The 25,434-nt window shown below is 46.2% G+C and overlaps 1 protein-coding gene across 1 annotated transcript in view; it reads left to right on the top strand.

Annotated features, from left to right (window-relative positions):
* LOC119171524 (atrial natriuretic peptide receptor 1-like) overlaps window positions 1-25,434 on the top strand; it is a 642,832-nt gene that overhangs the window by 289,026 nt on the left and 328,372 nt on the right. Inside the window, exon 14 of the mRNA XM_075892142.1 lies at window positions 22,292-22,450. Coding sequence (XP_075748257.1) covers window positions 22,292-22,450 — 159 coding nt within the window. The remainder of the gene's footprint in view (window positions 1-22,291; window positions 22,451-25,434) is intronic.

The following is a 25,434-nucleotide window of genomic DNA, read 5'->3' as shown; positions in this document are numbered from 1 at the left end:
CAAAAACTTTCCTGTACCACGATCTGCGAAGGATGTACGCAGCTTTATCGGACTATGCCCCTACTTCCGACGCTTCGTGAAAAGTTTTGCGCACACAGCGACAGCTACTCAAGAAAGAAGTCCCGTTTTCATGGGGCTCCGAAGAGGCTTCTGCGTTCTCGACTCTCGTCGCTCTTCTGACTACTCCTCCGATTCTGGCACACTTCAACCCTGCTGCCCCTGCGGAAATCCGTACAGATGCAAGTGGACACGGCATTGGTGCAGTGCTGGCTCAGAAACAACATGGCCATGATTGCGTTATTGCATATGCCAGCCGCCTCCTATCCGCCCCTGAACGTAACTATTCGATCACAGAGCGTGAGTGCTTGGCTCTTGTATGGGCGGTGGTGAAATTTCGACCTTATCTATACGGGCGCCCATTTTTGGTAGTTACCGACCACTACGCACTCTGCTGGCTCAACTCTCTAAAAGATCCATCAGGCCGCCTTGGTCGCTGGGCATTGCGCCTGCAAGAATTTTCCTATTCGGTGGTCTACAAATCTGGCCGCCTACACCATGATGCCGATTGCCTTTCCCGGTACCCTGTCGGCGATCCTCAGGACACTGACGAGCCCACGGAAAACTCTATCTTGTCAGTGTCCGACTTCCTTAATATTGGGGAAGAACAGAAGCGTGATCCAGAGCTGCTTGATATCATCAGCCGTATGGAATCCTCCTCAAATGATGCTTCCGTCCGCTACTTTGTCATTCAAAAGGGTGTGCTATACCGTCGCAACTTCCGACCAGACGGACCCGACCTTCTCATTGTTGTGCCTAAGCATTTGCGCCACTGTGTTCTCACCGAACTTCACGACGCTCCCACGGCTGGACACCTTGGCGTATCCCGCACGTACGAGCGCGTCCGGCGCCGTTTCTTCTGGCCAGGCCTTGCTCGCTCGGTACGCCGATACGTCACCACGTGTGACCTATGCCAACGTCGTAAAACACCGTCGCTGCTACCCGCTGGCCATCTTCAACCAATTGACATACCCGCGGGACCATTTTACCGTGTTGGGTTAGACCTGCTTGGTCCTTTTCCCACATCAACATTGGGAAACAAATGGATAGCCGTTATTACAGGCTACGCTACACGCTACGCTATTACGCGAGCTCTACCGACCAGCTGTGCAACCGACGTCACCGACTTCTTGTTACGGGACGTTATATTGATCCACGGTGCTCCGAGACAGCTTCTCACAGACCGTGGTGGTACATTTCTATCCCAAGTCATCGCCGACATTCTGCGTTCTTGTTCCATGAAGCTCACACTGACAACCGCTTACCACCCTCAAACAAACGGCCTCACGGAACGATTTAACCGCACTTTAACAAATATGCTCGCTATGTACGTGTCGCCCGACCACCGAGACTGGGACCTTGTGTTACCCTACGCAACTTTCGCGTATAATTCATTCCGTCACGACACTGCGGGCTTTTTGCCGTTCTACTTATTGTACGGAAGAAAACCGACTTTACCACTGGATACAGTCATCTCAGCTCACACCTCGTCCACCAGCGAGTATGCCCGCGACGCGATTGCGTGAGCCGATCATGCTCGTCAGCTCGCTCGCGCTCGGCTGATGGCGTCGCAAACCAACCAATGCCGTCGGTACGATGCGGAGCATAGATGCGTACATTTCGCTCCCGGTACACTCGTTTTACTCTGGTCCCCTCATCGTCAGCTGGGCCTATCAGAAATACTTCTGTCTCATTACACGGGACCCAACCGTATATTGCGTCAAGTAACACCTGTCACCTACGAAATAAGCCCCATCTATCCATCATCATCTACTACGTGGCCCAGTGATATTGTACACGTCTCGCGGATCAAGCCCTACAAGAATGCGTCAGATAACGACCTTTAAAGCACCGGGACGGTGCCTCCGCCGCCGGGGGTCATGTTACGTGCCAGTGCATGGAGTTTAAGAAGGCAAAGCAGATAGACTGGCGCGAGCTAATCTGTGTCGCTGGCGCTGCTCGCCTAACCGGCTGTAAATACATCGGTGACTACCCCTCCGAGTCGGTCTTTTTCTCGTAACAATATTGAGCACGACCACCGACAGAAGGCCCGTGGCATCCACTTTGTCCAGAAATTCTCGAGCTTGCATACAGACGGTGGGTAGTTTATGGTTGCGTAGCCGACGCATTTTGTCACGCGGTGACCGGTCTCCTGCCCACGCGTGTGGTAGAAGTGTAAATCGTTGTGTTTGTGAGAAAGAGGCCATCGAGGCTGGTTGCCCGCGACAGTGCAACGTACACAAGGCGAAGTGGGTGGGCCTTGTTATATGAGTAGACCACCTCACCGTAAGGGGCACCCTGAGATTTGTGAACTCTAATTCCACTCGCTTGTACCAGGGGGAAGTGGGTGCGATTGCATGTGACGCCAGTGCGTTTGCAGATGGTCACGTTTATTGCGCGTCGCCCTATGGGCACTCAATGTCCGCTGATGCCTGATAATGCGTCTCTCACTGGGGCCACTTTGAGCCTTGCTAATCGGCCTGCTGTCTGAGATGGAAAGTCAAGCCAGAGGCGTTCAATCTTGTTGCCTTCAGTGTTGTGCTGTAGGTAGCGTAGCAAGCCAACGACACCGTTTACCAGTCCGTCCGTAACGTCTACAATGGCCGTAAGCATATATGGCTTGCCGATGCCGAGGGAGATGCGAGCGGGAACGCCACCCGTGTCGCACAGCTTCATGGTCGCGAGGGTAGCCTTAAGGCTGTCATGGTGGTTGTGCGATATATGGCCGATTATAAAATCGTCCGCATTTGACACCACCATAATTGCGTCTCCAGTGACGAAAGAACTGTTGTACGCATCTGCGTCGTTATTGAAGTAAAACAACCGGACCCCACCAGGGCACAGATATTGTGCGACGGCTGTGGTCACAAAACGCGACTGCAGCGGGCGTACGTCCTGTTCGTCTACCGTATAGCCATCGCCAATCTTGGTAAGAAGCGAGGAGAACAAGACCTCTTTCTCGCGCATTACCTGAACAAGTGAATGGTAGACAAAGTGCTGCCATGGCAAGTCGGTTTTCATGCGGACCTGTCTTTTACTGCTCTTGTATACTTCTCTGGCTCTAACAGGAGGCAGCTGGCGAAGATCGCTACAGAGCAGCACGTCCATGCCTCCAAAGTGCTCGTCGAAGCGATGCTTGATGTGGCGCACGCATCTGTCGATTTTGGCGAGTAGCTCCAAGCCCATATGCTCATCTAATCGATTACCAGGAGACGGACGTGTGCAAACGCGAGTGTGAATGTGTTGAGGTCGCTGTGGCGAAGGCCTTCATCGTCATTCATATTGTTCTTGAGAGCTGTGTGCATGGTGGCACCGCCGTTGGCAGCCGCGGCTTTTACCGTTGTCGCGGTGGCCACGTAGGCGTTGTTTTTACTCTCTGGCGTGGCGTAAATGCGGTTGAACGTTTTCATGAGCGCAAGTGTAGTGAAGGGCTTGCCGCAGCCCGCAGGACCCGTCATGAAAACTCGCATGGTGTTGCGATTGCGCAGCATGAGGTTGTGATAAGACTCGATGACAATTTCAGGCTGTTCAACGTTCTTGAGCCTCATCATGGCGTTGTAGTCGGCTGCCGACATGACGTCCTCACGTACCTTGACCGCAGCACACTGCCCTGGTGGCAAGGTCATGGTGGCAACATCTGAGAAGTCGTTTACCACAGCCAAAGGGAGCTCAGCACATGTTAGGTCAGTCTCGCAGTTCACGCCCGCCACCACCGGCTCTGATGTGCTCTCACAGCAAGGGGGCTGCTCACATTGTTCACGCAGTATATCGCGCCACATGTCCTCCAACTGATCCGCCAACGCACCCTTTTCGTACCACTTGCGGCGCTCGACGATGGACTGCATGTGCTCCTCGTAGAGCTCAACATACCGACGTCGGTCTAGGATGTCGACCAAGGATTGACCTAGGATTCGAAAGGTACGTACAACAGCACCATCTCTCTCTTGTAGTTGTCTTCAGCGTCTGGGCGGTATGGCCGGTAGGGTATCACGCGTGGTAGCGTTTGGCGACGCTGTTGTTCTTGGAGCCTGCATACGAAGAGAAGAATTCGGCAAATTGTAGATGCCGCAGGGTCTGTGGGCGATCCTCGATATAGAAGCACCGCCATCCAGCGGACATTCCCAGGACTAAACGAGAGGTCGCACACGCACACTTTCTTATGGCTTGGGCTTCGGGTCTACTTCCCACCTTTAACCACCTTGAGCTCATGGTATATATATACTAGTTCACTGTATTCATGGCACTGCGGCGCAACGCTCGCTAAACCTTTCTAACACTAAGGAGGTCACAACCAGCGAGTATAACGTAGCAACCCTTTCTTGTCAGATAGTCCTCAATGTACATGCTAATGGCTGCTAATGCGAATCGCAGCGTGCGCGTTAACTAGAAGCCGAATTCTCCTTCTCTCATTCCCCCTTAGCAGCCATTGGCATGTACATTGAGCATTATTTTTTATTGCTCAACGACGCAGAGAAGAAATATCTCACCGGCACCACCTTAGAGGTCAAAATGTTATACTTGTTACACACTACAATGGCTACGAGGGACGAACAGGTGCTGCTAAAAGGAGCTTCGCCCCTAAAAAGTGGGAGACGCAATGTTGGCTGAATAACGCGTTGGCGTAGAGTAGTGTTAATCTATTGCATTGGCGTGAAACGCAGCATATTGCATTTCGCGCTGGTTGTCGCTGGGCTGCGCTGACGGACGCTTGTCGCGCCTGGCGTCAGGCAGACTATAGATTGCTCGCGTTTTGCTTCGTAGCGTCGCTGTGCCCACCGTGCGTGTGCGTCAACGCTACATTGGAGTATATTGGGCCCTTCACGATGCGTTCGCGACCGTTTTGCTAGCTCCACATATACCAAATTTGGTGTTACGGGACGTCAACAGATGACAAAATATATAACTAGTGCAAAAATCATAATCCTGATAGCGTGTCATAACAGAGCATGACAACATACCAGGCCCATAGCATGTTCGCGGCCGTTTCGCTAGCTCCACATATACTAAATATGGTATTACGTGACGTGAATAGATGACGAAGGTAAATGGCACATTCAAACATGATAGTCATGACACGGAATTCATGTACGGTATCATTTACCTCCACCTCGTAACGTTGTGCTAATTTTAAAGTGACATATCAACATTTCTCATTCATGCTTCGCATATCATCGTTTCCCACTGTACGCGGGGTTTGCCAATTTTTTAGCAACAAAATACCACAAGCGCTTTCCACTCATATCTGTTCTGAATCAGCGCGAAATGTGATGAGAATTGAAGTCTCCTACCATTAATATGTCTTTTCTGCAAGACGAAGTTACGGTATCTAAAACACTAGAATTTTGAACACCTGACGGAAAATATGCGTTTACTAACGGAAAGGGAAGGTGTCCCGGAAAAGATGTATCTAATGTTAAACTTTCACTTTCTAAATTGATTATTTGACCTGTAACTTTTACCCGATGCGCAAATTTTGAAGAGATTAAACCACTTCCTCGAGAGGGGTCGTCTAAGCGAAATGTTCGGTAGTTTTTAAGATGAAAATTTTTTTCTTTAGAGAGCCAAGTTTCTTGCAACACTAGAACATATGGGTATGCTGAATACAAAGACAAAATGAATCAGTAGTTGTGAAAAAAAAATGACCGGCCATTCCACTGCAAGATTCTTAATCCACCTAGTTTCAGGATATACCGGCACCATTCACTGTATACCTTATTCAATAAGCTATCTTTCAAAAAATCCTCTTTTGATACTATTTATTTCTGGTATTTTTTACTTTTCCCTTTAGGACAGATGGCCGTTCATGTGTATAGTATTTTTTGTTCTCTTTCTTTTGTAAATATTTTTTCGATCGCGCAAAGCGCTAGGGGGCGGGGTGAGCCTATGTAGTGCCACGCAAAATTTGGCCAGCTGGCCACGCCGAAAAAGAACGAGCCGCGTGGCTCGTGTAGCGCAAGCCACGAGGAAAAGCAGAGCGGCCTAGCTTCTGGACTTGGTGGAAGTTGTGGGCAATAACACTTCGCAATGTCTTCGGCCAAGTAAGAGCTGCGACCACAACCTGGTCTCATCGCCACCGTCTCGTCTATCGTTTTTCTACAATCTAAAGACATCACGAGAAACTCTATGTGTGTCATATAGAAAACAACTTTTGTTCTTGGAGACGGTGAATGTCTTGCGATGTCCCTTCATTATGACGGCTTTGTGGCCCGTGAAATGTAGGGTGAGCAGTTCCTGTATATGTCGCAGTGGAAATTTGTAAATACTAGGTCAGTGCATGTTCCTCGGATTGTGGTTGGTTTCATATGATCATACGATATACATCTGAGTGCATATCTAGAAGCCACGTGTTGATTAAGCCAATTATTGGTTGTGTCTGCGATATCAACGTTGAAATCACCAACGAGTATGAACGGTGCATTATTGCGCTATGTTTATATTTTATCACATAGAAGCATAATCAACTACAAGTACCGCCATCTAGCTCCACATACAAGTACCGCCATCGGTGACGCATACCCGCTGTAGAGCGGGTATTTGCCATCGGTGGCTACGTACATCACCGATAACTCCTTGGGATGTACAGACACACGCCCTAAGAACCTTCGCCCCTAAAGCGTGCTGGAAAGCGTTGTGCCCGGCGTTGGTTTCTTTCGACCGTAAACATATTTCTCTTCGTATTCCAGAGTGAAACACTACGAATAATTAAGTGATTTCACATACTGCTATCTGCTTTTTCATCATGCCACCATCATCCACCAAGCTTCCATCACGCCCCCGTCATCCAAGTTGTTAACCAGGCCATCCACCAAACACGTTTTGAATCGCCACCATCAGCCGGCATTTTCCAATGTCACCACCATTGGCTCGCCACCACTACCACCATCTGCCACCATTTTTTTCACTGTCACTGTCATCAGCAGGCGTTTTTCGCTGACACCACCATTGGCTCGCCACCACCACCACCATCTGCCATAATTTTTTTCACTCTCGCCATCATCAGTCATTATCACCACTTATCCACTCTCATTTCCACCATATCCAGTAATATTGCCACCATATCCACCATCGATACCAGTATCCACCAACCCAGGATTTTCAACAGGGGGTGGCGTCCACATCGTCGGGGTGCCATCATAGGAGCAGTTGAGGTTGAACACCACACCTTAATCCAGGAGAGCATGCTTCAGACCCGCTGTGTAAAGCATATATAACAATGGGGAAAGAGGGCATCCTTCTTTAAGACCATGCCGTACTGACATGGTGTGCATCCGCGTTACACCAAAGTTGGTTTCAACTGCATTGCCAGCGTAGGGTCTGCGCGGTAATTCAATCAGCACAGGAGGCTATTTAGGTCTTCCATACGAGATAGAAGGTGTCCATGTGGTACGCTGTCGTAAGCCTTGGCCACGTCCAGAAGAGGTGATTAGCCTGTGAGATTCTCTGTATGCTATCTCGATGCTTTTTTTGAGCACACAGAGATGATCCCTCTTCGCCGCTGACGACGGAAGCCATTTTGCAGCTCTATAAAGGGTTCCTGGGTTTCCGCCCAACCACTCATTTATCTCTTGATGACCTGTGTGGAAAGTCAGTACAGCACACTGGTGACGGTGAGCGGCTTGTAGTCTTGCAGCTGGTTCCTGCATGTGTCATTCTGTCTTGGGCACTAGGGAGACCTTGCGTGGCGCCAGTCCTCTGGGATATAGTCTTCATAGAGAATGCCGGCGAAGATGGAAGCCAAGGACTGTCTTGCTTTTTGTCCAAGCTGTTTCACTAGCTTTGGTAAAATTTCATCCAATCAATTGGGGCAGTGGGCTCTAGCGCTGGAAAAGGCTGGGTAGATTGCCACACAGGACAACTTCCATTCTCGCGGCCGCAGTGGTGCTGTTGTCCGTCTCACAGTCTTTTCCACGAGTTTGGTATAGCGTTCCTTGTTGTTATGGTGGCGGGTTCTCATACATTCGCTGCAACTAGGTCACGAAGTGTTCTTCAAGGTCTGTGACAGCTTCACCTGTTGCGTCTCAGAGAGCCAAAATGGGGGCTTCGCGATTGAGAGAAGAGATGTATGTCCAGAATTTGCGCGGTACATTGTGGTCGGCTTCTGTGATTGCACGAAGTTTTTGGTTGCTTTCCGCAATTTTCCTTTGGACCATGCATTTGTTGTATTGCTCTCTAGCAACGCAAGTATTCTTGACACGCCTTCTGGCATTCTTCGGCTGAATGGAGCTTTACTGCGTATTGGCGAGCTGGATTAGCATTGCGATGCGCTTCAAGTCCCACCAGGCTTTAGGTCTGGTGCCACCTCGGGATAGGACTCGATTCTCATAGTGACACATGGTGCGTCGCAGCTCTTCGATGAGCTCCCCATATGTGGTTTGCCGTGCATGTATGTAATTTTCTTCGAAATCCTCCAACTCGTTCAAAAGATGTCGGTAAGTAACGCTGAGCTGACTTGCGGTATTCTGTCCGATGATTGCGATGAACGGAAATCTCAGGGTGGCGGACAGAATCTCTGGGCAATGCGATTGTGGTCGCTCCAAACTACTCAATCCACAGCGAATGCGCCCTCTCGCGGTAACCGGGTGCGCGAGGCGGTACACGTTGGTTTCGCTGGGGATCGAGTGCGGCGATTGAGACGACCGGAGTTAGCCGGAGCGAAACAAGCGGCACGCCCGACACCTCGGAGGGCATGGCAGATGTTTAATGGTTACAAATGGCACTACGCGTTCTAGTACGTGAGATGTCCTCCACTACGCCACCGATTACCAAAGAGAGGGAAGACCACTCAACCCCTTGTCTATCCGGTTCCCTCTTGGCTATGTGTCTCAGTCACTTCTTACATACAGGGATTCGTGCTGGGGCCGGGAAGTAAGAGACGCTACGACCTGTTTCTGTTTACTGATTCATTTAATTTAATAGCAAGTGCAAATTGCGTACACACGTACTGTCCGTGAACGACATCTCTGTTAGACGAAATTGTAACACATCAGGAAATACTCGCGACACGCGAAACAGGATACATAAGCGAAGTAACGGTGACAATACAAGGGTGCCTCAATACAGAGTAAACACAGGACGACACAAATGATGAAGTTATCAATGAATAAAACCGCGCAATGTCTCAATATGCCGCATCCCTACCCGCAAAGCTCGTTTAAGTAAGGGAGGTGAAGTTAGTCTCACAGAATGTCCATGTAGTCGGGGCCTCGGAGTTGGCTGCTCGAATTGGGGCCGAAGGTTGGTTCTTGGCGTCGAGGTCTGATTTGTCCAATTCGTCAGCGTCTTCATCGTCTTCGACATCGTCGCCTACGTCGTGCCTCTCAGTGATTTCCATCTTAACCCTCTTTCGTAACGCTCCATTCACTCGCCTCCTATCCCTAACTTTCATTCTTCATCGTACCGTCCTTGCCTCTCTACCATCTCGAGCTCATCGCAACGTATATCTCTGACCCTTTTCGCATCGTATGTCTGCCTCCTGTATCGTCTCGTAGTCCCTTTTTGTAGGACCCGACTCCGCCCTACCGGGGCACCAAACCAATCGCCACTATCGACGCGGCATATTTTCTTGTCAGTCGGAGTGTGTCGTCTTCGACGGCTGCCCCATCGGCCCGCACCAGTAGAAAACCCTCTCCCAAACAAAGCCGAGCAAGTAACAATGTACAAACTCAAGCCTCAGAAAGAGAGAGGCGGGCGAGCTGTCCCAAAGCACTTTAATTACGGGCGAACGATGGTCCCGATGCTTCCGGTACTTGATGAGCCGATGTCCAGACCAAGTCTCAACGTTTCCATGCAGCTCGGTGTCTCCCGCGAAATTCTCCGTAGCCGCTGCCTCTTCGTCATTCAACGCCGCGGGTGGCCATCTGCGAAAGAACGCAGTAATGAGCCCTGGAGTCGTGGAGGCCGACGAAAAGTCAGGTCGGACCCGACACAGGCGCTGCGGCAGGGTCGCATTCCCTAAACCAACAAAAGGTGCTCTGCTGCTCCCCCATGGCACAAATCTGAAGGGTGCGCGCTGATTATCTCCACCGTACACTGTCACACTGTCTGTAGACGACAAGGCGCCGCCCGGTCCTCGTGTTTGCGCGGGAGAGCCCGCGAGAACAGTATAAATAAACCTTCCAGGTACTCCACTCCGGAATGCCCATTATTTACACCGAAGGTTTTCTTTTACTTTTTTTTATGCGTGGGTTTAAGAAACGAGCGTAAACATCTTGAAAGGAGCGGGGTTCAGTCCGTGTTTGCGGGGACGTCACATACGCACCGAGAGAAGAAAAAATTGGCAGATTCTACGTACAGTGCGAATCGATGATATACGAAGCACGAATGAAGAACGTTGATATGCCACTTTGAAATCACCACAACGTTACGAAATGAAGGTAAATTATGCCGTCAACGGCCTACGCGTCATGATTATCATGTTTGGATGTGTCGTTTACCTTCATCATCTATTCACGTCACGTGATGCCAAATTTAGTGTATGTGGACCAAGCGAAACGGCCGCGAGCACGCTATGATCGTAGTATGTTATCATGTTCTCACATGACACACGTCTTATGCTTATCATGTTTGCACCAGTCATATACCTTCGTAATCTATTGACGGCACGTAACACCAAATTTGGTATATGTCAAGCTAGCGAAACGGCCTTGAGTGTATCATGAAGGGTCCAATGTACTCCAACGTAACGTTGGTGCGCGCGCTCGCTGGACGCAGCGACGCTACGTAAGCAAAACGCGAGCTCTCAACAGTTTGACGCCAAGCGCGACCGACGCGACCAGCGTCCGTCGGGGCAGCCGGACGGCAGCCGACGCGAAATGCGACATGCTGCATTTGGCGCCGATGAGCTACCCAGACAGCACTGCGTCTGCCTCTTCTCCAGACGGAGAGACGCCGGACGCACTGAAACGCGCATGCGTGAAAGCAACGCAGCGCGCGCGCCTGCGAGTATATGGCAGTACAGGCGCCTGGCGTGGCAACGCCGCCGTGACGCGACGAAACGAACGCCGGCGAGCACGCGCACCGCGTCGCGTCGAAATGTATTGGGGCCTTGACTGTCACATGTAAGACACGCATGTCGTGATTATGATGGTTGATGTGTCATTTACCTATGTCGTCCATTCAAGTCCCGTAATACCGAGTTAGCGAAACCGAACTAGCGAAACAGCCGCGAGCGCATCATGAGCGTGGCATGTAGTCATGTTTTTACATGACATGCATGTCATTATTTTCATGTTATGGTCTGCCGCTTGTGTTCGCCATGCGACCGTACCCTACCAGTTTTGCAGTATGCCATGTGAACGAAACCACCGCAAGAGCTGCAGGACCATGAAATGTAAATAATGACATTCATGACATACATTTCATGATTTTCATGTTACGACTAGCCAGATATGTTCTTCATACTCTCATGTTATGCTATACCAAGTTTGGTATCGATATCATTATCGAAATGTCCACGATAGCTAAAAGTCGTAGGCGGCTACATAGATAGATAGATAGATAGATAGATAGATAGATAGATAGATAGATAGATAGATAGATAGATAGATAGATAGATAGATAGATAGATAGATAGATAGATAGATAGATAGATAGACAGATAGATAGACAGACAGACAGACAGACAGACAGACAGACAGACAGACAGACAGACAGACAGACAGACAGACAGACAGACAGACAGACAGACAGACAGATAGATAGATAGATAGATAGATAGATAGATAGATAGATAGATAGATAGATAGATAGATAGATAGATAGATAGATAGATAGATACGCTTAATCTCGCCGAAGTTCGCTAAGAAATGCTTAGCATTTAAACGCATGCGCAAAAGCAGGAAGACGAGTGGAGGAAGAGACGTGGTAAGACGGATGCTTGGGCTAGTTGGTGATTTGGAATCAACATATTTGCACAGCGCAAGAAAACGAATAGTTACAGCGTAAATATGGCATTAAGAAACATGGACGGGAAAGAGCGCTAATTAAACTAAATTTTACTAGCTAGAACGCTGGAAATATATACATAAGAGTCCAAGCATCACACCACAGTGCAACCACGCAACCTATTGGGTTACAACCAGATACTCGATATTTAAGTGGGCAAAGAGCGAAGGAATGTATAAGACCTCCGCGTCCGCTTGCACGGGATGTCCTGCACGAAAGCGTGGGGTGGCGCCTGAGTCGGCGCTCCTCTCTTACCCCGTGGTCGGTACTTAAAAAAGAAGAGCGAAAAATCACGAGACTTCAACTGTTACTACAGAAAACATGCCACCACAGCCTATGGCCAGTGATGGACTGGTTGTTGTAAGTATGTTGTTGTGTATTGATGCCTCAGCGAGGCCTTACTCAGCTTTAATCTCACCTTGAAAAGAAAATTTTGTTTTATATCCGACTGCAACGCAGTGCTGCATTCAGTCTGTAAAAATCATGAAACCACGTAGGGCTTCATTTCAAAGCTGCCCCAACCGAAGCTTTCATCCGGCTTAACTGTATTTTTGCTATGATTGTGCTCAATGGAATCATGACCTCTCAAAACACGTTGAAAAGACCTGCACCTAATTCCTTCCGGCCACGAAACTCCGGTCTAATGCAGTTTCGTAAATTTAAATTATTGGCCATGCAATCGAGAAATTAGGGATAGTTATTCAGTGCAACCAGCAGTGCAAGTAAAAAAAAAACGCGGCACGTCATGGTGTAATACAGGTTAATACTATGGGCCGTCGCGGGACTCGTTCAACTGCTGAGGAATAACTTAAGTTATAAGATGTCACGTACCTGCAAGCTGCAAAAACGATTTCGATCCGTCGTACGAATGCGTTCAACTTCGTCTTGCACAGTTTTTCTCAACGACGGGAGGTAAAAGGTGCATAAATTGACGAATATTACACTTAATGAAGCGCAAAGCACATAAAAATTCTGCCTTTATAGATTTAATTTCGGAGGAGTTTGCGCTCCATTTTTTTGCCGGGGACATCCTCTGTATACTTCTCTTTTTTTTTTTTTTTTGAATGCCATAACGTATTATAGTACGTCAAAATGTACCATGTACAGTAGAGAAAAGAAGAGAAATAGACGTGTCAATTATATGGGTCCCCTTCTTTTGATACTCTGCTCAAAAACTAGGCTGGTCGTACTGAGTGAGAAATGATGTTTCTAGGTGCATGGTGAACAGTGCGAAAACATCACCTCTACAGAAGCAACCCGTACTAATATAAATTCTGCAAACATTACTTTGTCAAAGTACATTGCAAAGCAAAGTCCCTTAGCGTACCTTTTTTTTTTTTTGTCTTACTGGAGACACAAAAATATTCAGACTTCGCTCAATTGTGCGGCACCAATAAAATGTCGTTAAATATACATGAACAGCTGAAAGATCATCGCCGAACCGGAAATGATGTCAGGCAGATGGATGTGCTGCGATGTAGAAATATGTCATGTCGAAAACGCTCACTGGATACAGCTATGATAATTGGTATCATTGTGAAACTGAAGACAACTATATGTGTGAAAGGACACGTAGACGGTGACATCAATTGACTCCTCTTCCAGTTGTAATACATCGCCGCGCATAACTTTAACATAATTTAACGTTTCAATTTCTTTTAATTTTTAACATCTGTGCATTGTCTTATTATTAACTACAGAGACAGTCTTGGTTTTTACTTTGACAGAACACTACCGGACTGTTTTTGTCTCATTTTCGAGTGAACCACAGGAACTTGCCATTGTTGCCAGATGCTTCCGAGCAAACAAGTGAACATTCGCCACAAAAGAACCCAAAGGAACCGAAAACAACTTTCCCATGCTTGAAAATGTTTGAAATTATGTTAGAAATATCACCCAAGAACAAAGGAGAGTATAAAAATTCATCTTAAATTTCTTGTACACAGAAAATATGGCACCTTATCCAGCGCATGATTAACCTTACCTGTTGATTCCCCCAACGTATACTAGACTTTAGCACTCAACCGTGCACACGAGGGCGTGTCACTTAACGAGGGGCGCCACACGTTGACTTACTGGGACGGGGGGCGAGGCCACTATGACGAACCATCGCCCCTGTTGTGAAGAATGCGCACGCCTCTGCGCTCAACGACCCGATCAGCGACACACGCGCTATAAGTGAACGATGGTCGATGAAACGTCATGCGCAGGTACGCATGACGATTGCTGAAACTGCAACACGACACGTTTAAGATTTGTTTCAATCGTATCTTGACGTTAGCCTCAGCATTACGGCCCATAGAAAAGGCCCATATCAGGCTTTGCGAGTAGCATTTCATGTCAAACGCACTAGTAATACATTATGATGTTTTTTTTATTCCTTATTCTCTTTTCGTCGTCTCAGAACGATCAATTCGCTATCGCGCCAAAGAGCGCTGCGAATGCGCCTGCTAATCGAATTTTTCTTCGCATGGTGAGATATCGCTGCTATAAAGACAAATAAGTGTATGCCGCAGTTTACCGAACAAGACACGGAAGAAAGCAAGACCTTGCATTACGGAACGGGCATCGCCGTTCCGATGTCGGAGCAACAGGAACTGCTGTGAAAAGAGAGAGAGAGAAAGTATAAAATAAAAAGAGAGATGAAATATAAAAAAATGTAAGATGCACTGAATGAACGGAAGTAGAACATGCAGCGAGCAAATGGCCGTATATCCGACGGTGTTTGGAAAAAGCGCGTACTCGATCCCGTCCCAACCTTCGTTCCCTTTGCCAACAGAGGCTCATTTGTTCTGTCCTCGGCATGGATCGACGCAAGCAGGTCTGAGAAGGAACGCTGCCCAGCCTTTGATTATCCCAGTGAGCTACGTACAAATAAAGACCACTTCCTCGGTAAGCCCTAAGCAACGGGGCCGAAACGGATACGTCTTCGTCTCACGCATTTGGTGATACATCCGCGATAAACAAAAGGTTTCTCGCTCGGCACACCAAATCGGGAATGTTCCTTCGCAATGTCCTCTTCCTAAACCCTCCGCCACCATTTTTGGAAACCAGTGACGATGATTCGAGTGTTCACAGGCCGGCTTTACTGCGACACGGTGTAACTTTTTTATTGTAATAAATGTCCGCGAATGCAACTCAAACTAGGTTGATGCGTTCATTCTGCCCTCGAACTCGCCAGAGCTTCTACAGACTACAAAAAATATATCTTTATATATAAGCTTGCTAGGGCGCATGAAAAATAAGAAACAATGGTAACTGTAGGGAGGCACGCACATGAAAGCTTCCTTTATAACTGTTCTATAGCTGCTGCCATCTATAGACAAAGCCACACAAAGCTTGTGAGAACGTGGGCTCAAGGTGCGTGTGGCCCGTGGCGTGGCTCTTGGGCTAGAACTAGGGTTTCCAACTCCTCAGTGAAGCAAATCAACTTGGAAAGGGGGGGGGGGGCGGGGTACACAGCCATTTTTTTTATTGCGGTATCCTCCAGTAAAACACATTTTTTTCTTTATTGTTGTGGCTTCTTGACTCAGCACGTGAGCTGGCTACATGCCGTTGGCCGCACTTCCTTTTGCTTGATATTGTACTCGTAAAAGTTGTCGCACTACATGCGTTCAGTTAAGTGGCTAAAGCCCCTCGCACCCACCCAGACATTGTTTCGGGGGGGAGAGGGGGGGGGCGTTCCGTGCGAACTTCGCGTTACGTTACGTGATGCGCGTTCTTTGGTGTGCGTTCAATCACACAAGAATTTATAATTGAACGATGCGGAACGAATCGGGGACATAGACGTTACGCGACTCAGGACATTTCATAAAAAGTCGAGACAGTCCCGCAAAATTTGGGATGGTTGGTAAGCTTAGCTGCGACGCTTTTCGAATAAACGTGTGTCCAAGTAACTCTATACTTGCTGCCCGTCTTCGCTCGTTCCTGACGTCTTCAGCAGTAACTTCCGTCGCACAGCCAAACACATACACTGTAAGCGAAAATATACAAACCTGGGAGGAATCGTGGGATGATGCTCCCGATACGCTCTGGTGACCTCAATCAAACTGGATTGTATCGGAGCATATTGATCCGTTTTCCATCATTTTCCTCCAGTAGGTGACAGACAAAGAAAACGGGAGAAAAACGAGGCCGATTCCTTGATTGTGCTCCTGTGGATGCTCCGGAATTGCTCCGGCGCATCGCTCAGCGGCTTTCATTGGCTGTTGGAGGAGTGACGTAGGCAGCCTCCCCGCAGGGCGGCTGTCGTTCCCGACAAACCAACATGACAAACCAAGCCAGTGCAGGGAAGATTGTGCGAAGTATTCGACCGCGTTCGGGAAAAAGAAATCGTTCGGTGCACGTTCTGGATATCACAGGTGTCTACAAGCGGCAACAAAGGTCATCATAGACAGAAGAGAGTTGTCGAAACCTTAATCATGTGATGGTTCCGGGTAGCGAACGACACTTCGTGATCTCGCAAGTGTTGAGCAGCCCGGAGGTCGTTAGTGCGGCGCAAAACTGGTGAGTGAGCTCTTTAATTACCTGTGTTATTCTTCTCAGGTAGTGCTAGGATTGAGTATAGTTGGGTTGATAAACCAAGCATGTGATCAATAATGGGCTAATTTACAAGACGTCAGTAAAAAGTCAGCGGAATTTTGACAATGCATTATTTGGACTACGTGTTTGTTTTCTTAACATAACTTCGGTAAGTTAAATCAAGTCACTGTAATATTTGGAACGCTGATTAGATATGCAACAATAGAAAATACCATAGTTTTCGGCTGATCCTATGAAAAGTTAATAATTGTCATAAGTAAACCTAACTGGTTAAAAAACTTTTTTGGCCTTCTTAGTACACATAAACGGGAATATTTGTCTGGTTTCCATATTAATAAATGCCAGGTCGATGTCTACCACTTGTACAAATTATTTGGATCTATTATGCAAGCTGAACTAATAAAACATGAATAACTGACATAAGTGTTTATTTTTTATAAATGTACTCAATGGAGGTAGGGCAATGCGTTTGGTACAGATATTTAAAACGCATACACACATTCATATAGTTCAAAAGTTATTTTGATTGTATAAGTGGTCTTTCAGATATTAATCTAAAAGTATACGGTACTCTTCAGATGACGTGGTGCTTTCAAAACAAGAAAGAGAGGGGTGAAAGGAGCTCACGATACAAGAGACGAGGAATGTGAAAGAAAGAGGAGGGTTGCTTGGCAAAACGAGTCTTGGGGAGCTAGACGTTTCTGTGAAGGCAGAGGGGGCACCCTTTTGAAAAAACTAGCCTTATTTTCTGGTTTGCCGATGGGAGAGAGTGCTATCCTGCTGCTGCATGCTGCTTTTTTTTTTCTGTTTAGAGTCATGCTGCCGTGGCCGTGACTGCAGTTTTCTTTTGGGGGGGGGGTAACGGGAGTTGCATTTTGTTTATAAAACAAGTAAAAATTTTCGAATGTTTGCCTTTATGTCATCTAAAACTAACTAGTCCTGATAGCCTGTCTTCAGTTCACTGTCTCTATGAGATCAGTGACCGCAAAGTTATACATGCAGACTTTAGTTTCAGCCCTGTTACTCGTCACATACACAAGAAAGTTATAACCATATACGATAAGGGTAACTACGATGCTATAAATAATGAACTTACAGTATTTCTTTTGACATTTCAGTCTAGAATTGACCACTGCTCTATTCAGGAGAACTGGCTAGTTTTCAAACAAAAGCTGACTGACCTAATAGCCAACTTCATCCCTAAAACCACTATTCGGGTTGACAGTCATAAGCCATGGTTTGATAAGTATTTGCACCGACTGGACAACAAGAAAAAGCGTACATTTCGGACTGCCAAGCTAAAAGGAGGCTACCACAACTGGAATAAGTACTACGAGGCTGAATAAACCTGTCTGACGGCTATCCGTGACGCTAAGTTCAAATTTTTAAGAACAATTTGCCCAATATGTTATATAACGATCTCTGAAAGTTATGGCAGGTAATTAACCCTAAAGCAGTTATGAGCTCCACTCTTACTAACGAATCTGGAGAGGTTCTTTCAGATACGAAGTGCGCTGATGCTTTCAATAACACCTTCTCATCTGTATTTACTAACGAAACAAACGCACCCTTACCTGTATTTTCTTCTCATATCACTCTTGCCATGCCTGAAATCAATTCTCAATCAATCAATCAACAGCTGACGGTATCTCATCCCTCATTTAAAAGTTGAAGCTATCATCAGCATCTGGACTAGATGGTATTAATGTCAAACTGTTGAAAAATATATGTCACATTGCGTAGGAGTATCTTGTTTTGTTATTTTCGCAATCTCTTTCAACAGGCATCATCCCAGACGATTGGAAAGTGGGAAAGGTCGTTCCTGTCTTCAAATCTGGTAACAGGAACTCTCCTCTAAACTACCGACCAATCTCTTTGCCCAGCTTACCCTGCAAACTCATGGAACACGTCATTTACTCTTACGTCATGAACTTTCCTGAACTCCGATAACTTCTTTCATCATTCTCAACATGGGTTTCGTAGAGGCCACTCTTGCGAAACCCAGCTTGCCATCTTTGTTCATCACCTTCATGCCAACCTCGACATTAACAAATAAACCGATTCTCTGTTCCTTGATTTTGCGGAAGCCTTTGATAAAATACCCCACAAACGCTTAATATTGAAACTGTCTTCCTTAAACTTGCGCCCATGTGTACTCAACTGGATAAAAGAATTCCTCACTAACCGCATGCAATCAGTGTTTACAAATGATAGTTTGTCTGTCCCTCTTCCGGTAACATTGGGTGTACCGCAGGGCTCTGTCCTTGGTCTTCTTTTATTTCTAATTTGCATTATTGACCTTCCGATGCACGTATCTTCAAATTGGCGCATGTTTGCTGACGACTGTGTCGTACCGTCACTGACCCTTCTGACCAAATGTTATTACAAGAAGACCTCAACCATATCCTACAATAGTGTGATGACTGGCTTATGACCTTAAACCCTACTAAATGCAAACTAATCTCATTCACTCGCCGTCCAAACCCTCTTCGCGTTTCTTATAACATAGCTAAAGTCCCTGTCGAATCAGTAACCACTTACAAATACCTGGGAGTCACTCTATCCTACAATTTGTCGTGGAACACTCATATTAATAAAATCGTATCAACATCTAACAGAACCCTAGGCTTCTTAAAACGCCACTTACGCAGCGCTCCTATATATAGTCGTGTAAAACTACTTCCTTATACATCATTAGTTAGGTCTAAGTTAAAATATGCATCTCCCATTTGGAACCCGCCTGAAGTTGGTTTTACAAATTCCTTGAATCCATTCAAAATCGTGCAGCTAGATTCATTCATGCTTCATACTCATACGACATCAGTGTTTCATCCCTCAAAGCCGCGTGTAACTTATCACCTTTATCATGTCGCCAACGCACCGCAATCCTCTCATTATTTCACAAGTTTTTTTCGCTCTTCACTTAACCGCCCTCCTTACATTATCCCTGCAGCTCACATATCTCATCGCACCGGTCATGCTCTTCATGTTTTTCGCCCGCGTGACCACACTAAAACATTTTCTGCTTCTTTTTTTCCCAGAGCAGCAAAAGACTGGAATGGCCTTTCCCACGATATTGCCACAATGACCTCTCTATCAAGCTTCATGCATAATATTTCAAGTGTAACTTCACATTACTCATTGTGACAAAAATATCGATTGTATGTTACCCACCCCTTATGTAATACCCTCTCGGGGGTCTCTAAGGAAATAAAAATGAAATGAAATGAAATGTCTGAGAATGAAACCCTTCTTTCCATCTCTCTCTGACGAGCAGTGCTGAGCCGTAGTTTCGACCTGGACAATGCAAGAACGCTGGCCTGTGATCAGAACAAAGGAAAAGAGAATTTCTGCAAACCTGGCTCCACGTGCGTCATCTTCCGTGGCTTCCCGACGTTTGCACGGAACCGTACGTGGAATAAACTGGTCGCATTCCCTTATTTCTGTCAGAATGTGTGAATATGCAGTTGGCTTAGGTGACGTAATGTTTATATCTCTTATTTCTTATTGATTTTGCTATGTAGTAGTTAAATTTTCTATACTTTGTGCTTGAGGCTGTTTTTCTTGAAGAAATATATGCTCATGCAATTACTACTTTGAAATAAGTTTACTACGACAAGTATCAAAACAGGGCGGGCGGTGCAAAAAAAAAAAACAAGAACAATGCTAAATTACCTCGAAAAACATTTTGCGAAGGATATAAAGCTATTTTTCATAACAGAACCAGAATTAACAAAACAGTGCACATTAGAAAAACAAGTTAATGTGCTGTGCACTCATATCATTCAATGAAAGTTGGAGATTACCGCACAAATACATTAAGGTATTTTTTTTTCTGAGAACTACCCATGAGTGGAATCGCGTATCAATCGGTATTGTAGTGTCCAACTTTTGATATATTTCTAAATGCTCTCAACAATCATTAACAAATATTTTTTTTGTATAATCATGCACCCCAAAGATACGCAATGCTTCCTTTTGTATCAGTACAATTCAGTCAGCAAAACTATTCCACTTGTTGGACTGTTTTTTTTTTTCACAAATCGCTACAAAAGTGCTAAACTGTATGTTTTTTGCATTGTATATTATGTTTTCTGTATGACGTTTTATTTTTATTACCACTGTCACTATGTTGTGTGATGCAAATATGGTTTTGCTGTAAAGAGTTCTGTTTGCTCATTCCTGCTCAAGACCTGATAAACAGGTCTGCAGTATGTAATAAAGGCATATATGAATAGCATAAATGAATAAATTGAGTGTCCGTGGCTTGAGTGTTTTCAGTTTCTTTACCTCTCGCATGATTCGCTGTTCTCATGTATAACTATTTTCTTGGTTATATATGCAGGAGGCAATCATGCAATCAACGCTCGCGTCGTCAATGAAACTGATGGATGGTTCTTCGGGGGAAGAGTTGTTACCAGTAGCTGCGCTTTCTTCGTTTGTCGTGCACCGTTTGCAGCATTCTGGGGTTCGTTTTAAAGCGTGGCGCTTAAAACGTGTGCGCTGTTGATTTTATGTGATCTTCATTCTTCTGCTTTTTTTTTTGTGGCTTCTTGCATGTCTGTTTCTTCTCTTCTTTTCCCAAAGGCTGGGTCGACAACCAAAAACTGCTACTTATTTCGAATAAATAAAACAAGAACTCAAGTGTTTTCTTGAATTTCATCTTCTAGAGCTCTGTGGAAAGAAATACACAGTAACTATGCTGTGATTGCATGATAATTGAGACTTTCTTCATCCAAACAATGCGTGAAGCATTCAGCATTCAATAAGTAAATAGCGGAGAGAACACTTCACAAAATACTGATCCACCTCACTGAAATTCTGTCAGGACGAAGAAAGTACATTCGTAAAATACTACGGAGGTACCCCACAAAAGCTTCAGATAGCCGGAGTGAAAAATTCGCGACAAATGCTCCAGAGATGCCACGTAATCAATCTGGCAAGCCGTAGAAAAATGCCAGTAAAAAGTACTCGGGCGGCACCACGCAATTGCTCCAGTTGGCCGGTGTGAAATATCGGTTAAAAGTACTCCGGGTGCGCCACGAAATTTCTCCGGCCAGCGGGAGCAAAAAATTTGCTCCGGACGCCTGGTGCGAAAATTGTTCCGAATAGGGGGGATGCTAGAGGACACGCATTTTACTCCAAGCTCTGAGTAATTTTTACAGTGATACGAGTTGATTGCGATGAGCTTTTCGCATCAAGAAGACGGTAGTACTGATGCTTATGTAATCCCGATAAGATAAATTATGTGGCAGCGGTAAAAGCCGTGCGCCTGTTATAGGGTGTTAGAAATATAAAATTGGGCGGGTTGCATTACGTTCAAACTTAAGAACTCGAAATAATCTGGATGAAAAGGAAACAAGCTGACACGAGTGCATACATTTTTTTTAAACTGCATTAACTAGAATCAAGCTCAATATACCTGAAGAAATAGGATTGAAGCCAGGACCACGTGACTTGTGAAAGCATTTGGGATCAAATTTTCAAATGTTCTTATCTTTCGTATAACAAAGTTGTGGGCTTTCATGTGATGTACATTTACTCAAGAAATGCCTAAGAAAATGCACTGATATTCTTTCCGAATATTCGATTTCGTGAGATTGAAGCAGTTTTGAAAGAGCACATCGTCAGAATGAATCCTTCTTGGCTTGTGCCACTACTCGCAGTTTCGACGCATTGTTTCTGTGCGAACTTGCTGAACAAGCGCTATCTCTCTATTGTCTCCCGGCATCCTAAATTTCTCATGCAGGCATGCTGTGGACCGCACCTGAGCTACAGCGAAGGTGCGAACCACTGGCTGGTGGCACTCAGAAAGGAGACGTCTACTCGTTCGCTATCATCGCCCACGAGATCGTGCTCCGCCGGGGGCCCTTCTACCTCGGTCCCTCAGTTGCACTCTGCCCCAAAGGTATTTATTGTGCGTTACCTCATAGAAAGCGTCCCTGTTTCCCCCCCTTCCCTCCACGAAAAAAACAAAGTTCTCGCAAAAAAATTCCGATTGAGACAAATCCCATTCAATCCTTACTTAGAGCGTAATATCAGAGAACGTTACCGGTTTCTGAAAAAGGGCCATAAGCAGTGTTACAGGAATACTGAACAAAACTTTAGCCGCGCAGGTTTTGAGCCAAATTTAAAGGTCGTGCAGCAAAAAGCGAAAGACGCAACCTTCATTTGAGGCAGAAACTAAGAGAATATATTGCATGTAATACGTTTTTCACAAACTGCCACATGTAGCAGTTGCGACGTCAATGCTTAATTATTCACATGGCACTAGATACGGATTAGGATGTGTTGTGCGAATGTGAACACAAGTATAACTTCTGTAACTATAAGGATGTTTGGTGACTGCATTGTAATGCCACTAAGTGCTACTGTTACTGACTTTTAGTAGCTTCTGCAGTAGCGATTATGTTGTTGTTGTTCTTACTGTATTGGTGATGTTGTTCTCATTGTGATAATGTCATTATTATTAGGTCATATTGTTTTATTGTGATTATATGATAATTTTAATGAGCGTTTGTCATTGTTTTACTTTATTTTAACTTTCAAACCCATTGCTTCTTCTGTCCCAGCAAGGTGAGGCCTATTGTCAGGAGGTTTAAGTCCTCCATTTCTGTTATCTTGTGGGCAATCCATGCATGTGTTCTGACAAAGTAAAACAAAAACAAAAACGAAGTATATCATAGAGGTGGTGATGTTTGATGACGTTTCACACAGAGGAGGCGGGCATAGCCAACAATGCCTGCGTCGCTCGCGTCTCCCAACCCGTTCAGCTCCCAGTGTATGATTCCCAGTATGATACGCTCCCGCATTCAACGATGCTCCTGTAAATTCCCGAAATAGTGGGGAACATTTCAGAGCCTTATTGTGGAAGGGTGAGGGCAGTATGTGGAGAAAGGATTGCATACTTGGCGGAGGCTTTCACGTCAAAGCTCCCACTGTAGTGAAGCCGACGCGCGCTTACAATTAATCTGTCCAAAACATAGCAAGTTGTTCCAAAATAGGCGAAATTACTTTTGTTTCTTGAAACAGTCACGTCTTCTCCGTAGATTTTTGATGTCCTTTTTCAGTTTTTTTTTCAATTTTTATTCAGCATCTCCCTTTACCACGGTGTAAGAAAATCGCACCATCTCCCTCTAAAAGGAACGATGAGTAAGCAGCATGTGAAACGGCGCACGGGTTGACTTGAAGTTCCGTTCATCATGGGCACCTTGACTGATGTTAGCGCGCTTTTTTTCAAGTAGAGCGCACCACAAATTCACTCTATTTTCTGTTCCTGTTGCTCATCCTGAACTCTTGTTGGAGCACGTCTCGCGAGTTCATCGCCATGTCACGCGGAAGCACGTGAGCTCATGGCGCGTTTTCGTTTTTTAGAGGCGAAGCTCTTTAGGGTGTGCCGTCGTTCCCTCCTCTATAGCAGCAGGAGCAGTAGTAGTAGTAGTAGTAGTAGTAGTAGTAGTAGTAGTAGTAGTAGTAGTAGTAGTAGTAGCATGTAGCCACCTCTAGTTTATGAATTGGTCAATTGATGGCGTTAGGGGTTTTCGCATAGTCGACGATTTATTATAGCTGACGAACGGAAGGATGGATGGACAGAAGGACGGATGGACGGATGCTTCGCTCCACTTATCATCATTCACTGTGTGGATAAGCTGTGATTTTTTTTTTTTAATTTCGAGCCTGGTGGTGCACGTCAGCGGCCCCATTAAAAGGGAATGCTCGCAGCATCTATCCATCGGAAGGGACTGATAGCGCCGAAAATTGCGTCCGCGGGGTGGAGTGTCCACTCCTAAAAATTTTTTCTTACGATTTGCCCTAAACGTTGCTGATACGTCTGCTTTTATTGTGCCTGCGAAGTGATAAAAAACTACACCATCTCTCGCTAAAGCTGTATTCACACAATGAACAAAAAACCGCGATTCCAGTCTGCGGATTGTGTACTACGTCACCATGTGTCAGTCGTTCCCGCGTCCCCACTTCTATTCACGTGGAGCGATTCGTGAAACGATTAAAACCCAAATCATAGTTAGTATCCTCGGAGAGCAATGCTGAAATCCTCCTTTATAGCTCGACTCTCCTTCCCCCGGCCGTGAATCCCCAGTAGCGTGAATTCTGGCTACGGAGGGATGCGAATCACCTCATATGTCAGGTAACTCATCCGTTCGCGATCGCACATGTCCTGTGAATACAGGTTAAAACCACGTGTGAGTGCGAAGCAGTGGGCTAATGACGAACGGCATCCACAGAAATTCACATAAAGCCGTCAGCACCTTTAACACGAACACTTCGATGCGTGGCCAGGGCTAGTTTGATTGATGCCAGCCGCGAACTGCAGGGCACTTTTGCCGAGATAATACCTCGGTGGGCTTGGATGTAAATCAGCATGTATGGCTAGCGTCTTGGCAACAGAACCCATACGTACGCGGTGCCAACGTCAATCAAACTGCTGCAGGACACGTGGCGGAGCGTCCGTGTTAAAGGTGCTGACGGCTGTACATTGCCTTAAGCTTCAGAACCTCTACGTGACCAGCACTGCCGGAGAACATTGCTCGATACCGGTGACTGCTGCCGTGAACGCTGCCTATGACCACTCCTCTAGCACTAATAAACTCTCAACACACACAGCAGGGACATCGAGCGTGCTCCCGTGCTAACGAAAAGAGACGCGCTCGGTCTCACGGAAACGTGCAATGCCGCAATACCAACGATCAACGGCTACGAAGTGAGGTGTGTACTTAGGATTATCGTAGCTATCGCCGTCGACTCGGAAGACAGCGGGAGATCATAGAAAGGGAGAGAGAGAGGAACGCGCATGCGCAGTGGGGGTGTAAATGCCGCACTATGAGAAAGCGTGTCAATGCCTTGGTCTCCCGACTCGGCAGAAAGAAAGAGAGC

The sequence above is a fragment of the Rhipicephalus microplus genome, chromosome 4 (genome assembly GCF_043290135.1).
Source record: "Rhipicephalus microplus isolate Deutch F79 chromosome 4, USDA_Rmic, whole genome shotgun sequence".
NCBI classification, from domain to species: Eukaryota; Metazoa; Arthropoda; class Arachnida; order Ixodida; family Ixodidae; genus Rhipicephalus; species Rhipicephalus microplus.
This window is presented reverse-complemented; position numbering and strand designations above follow the sequence as displayed.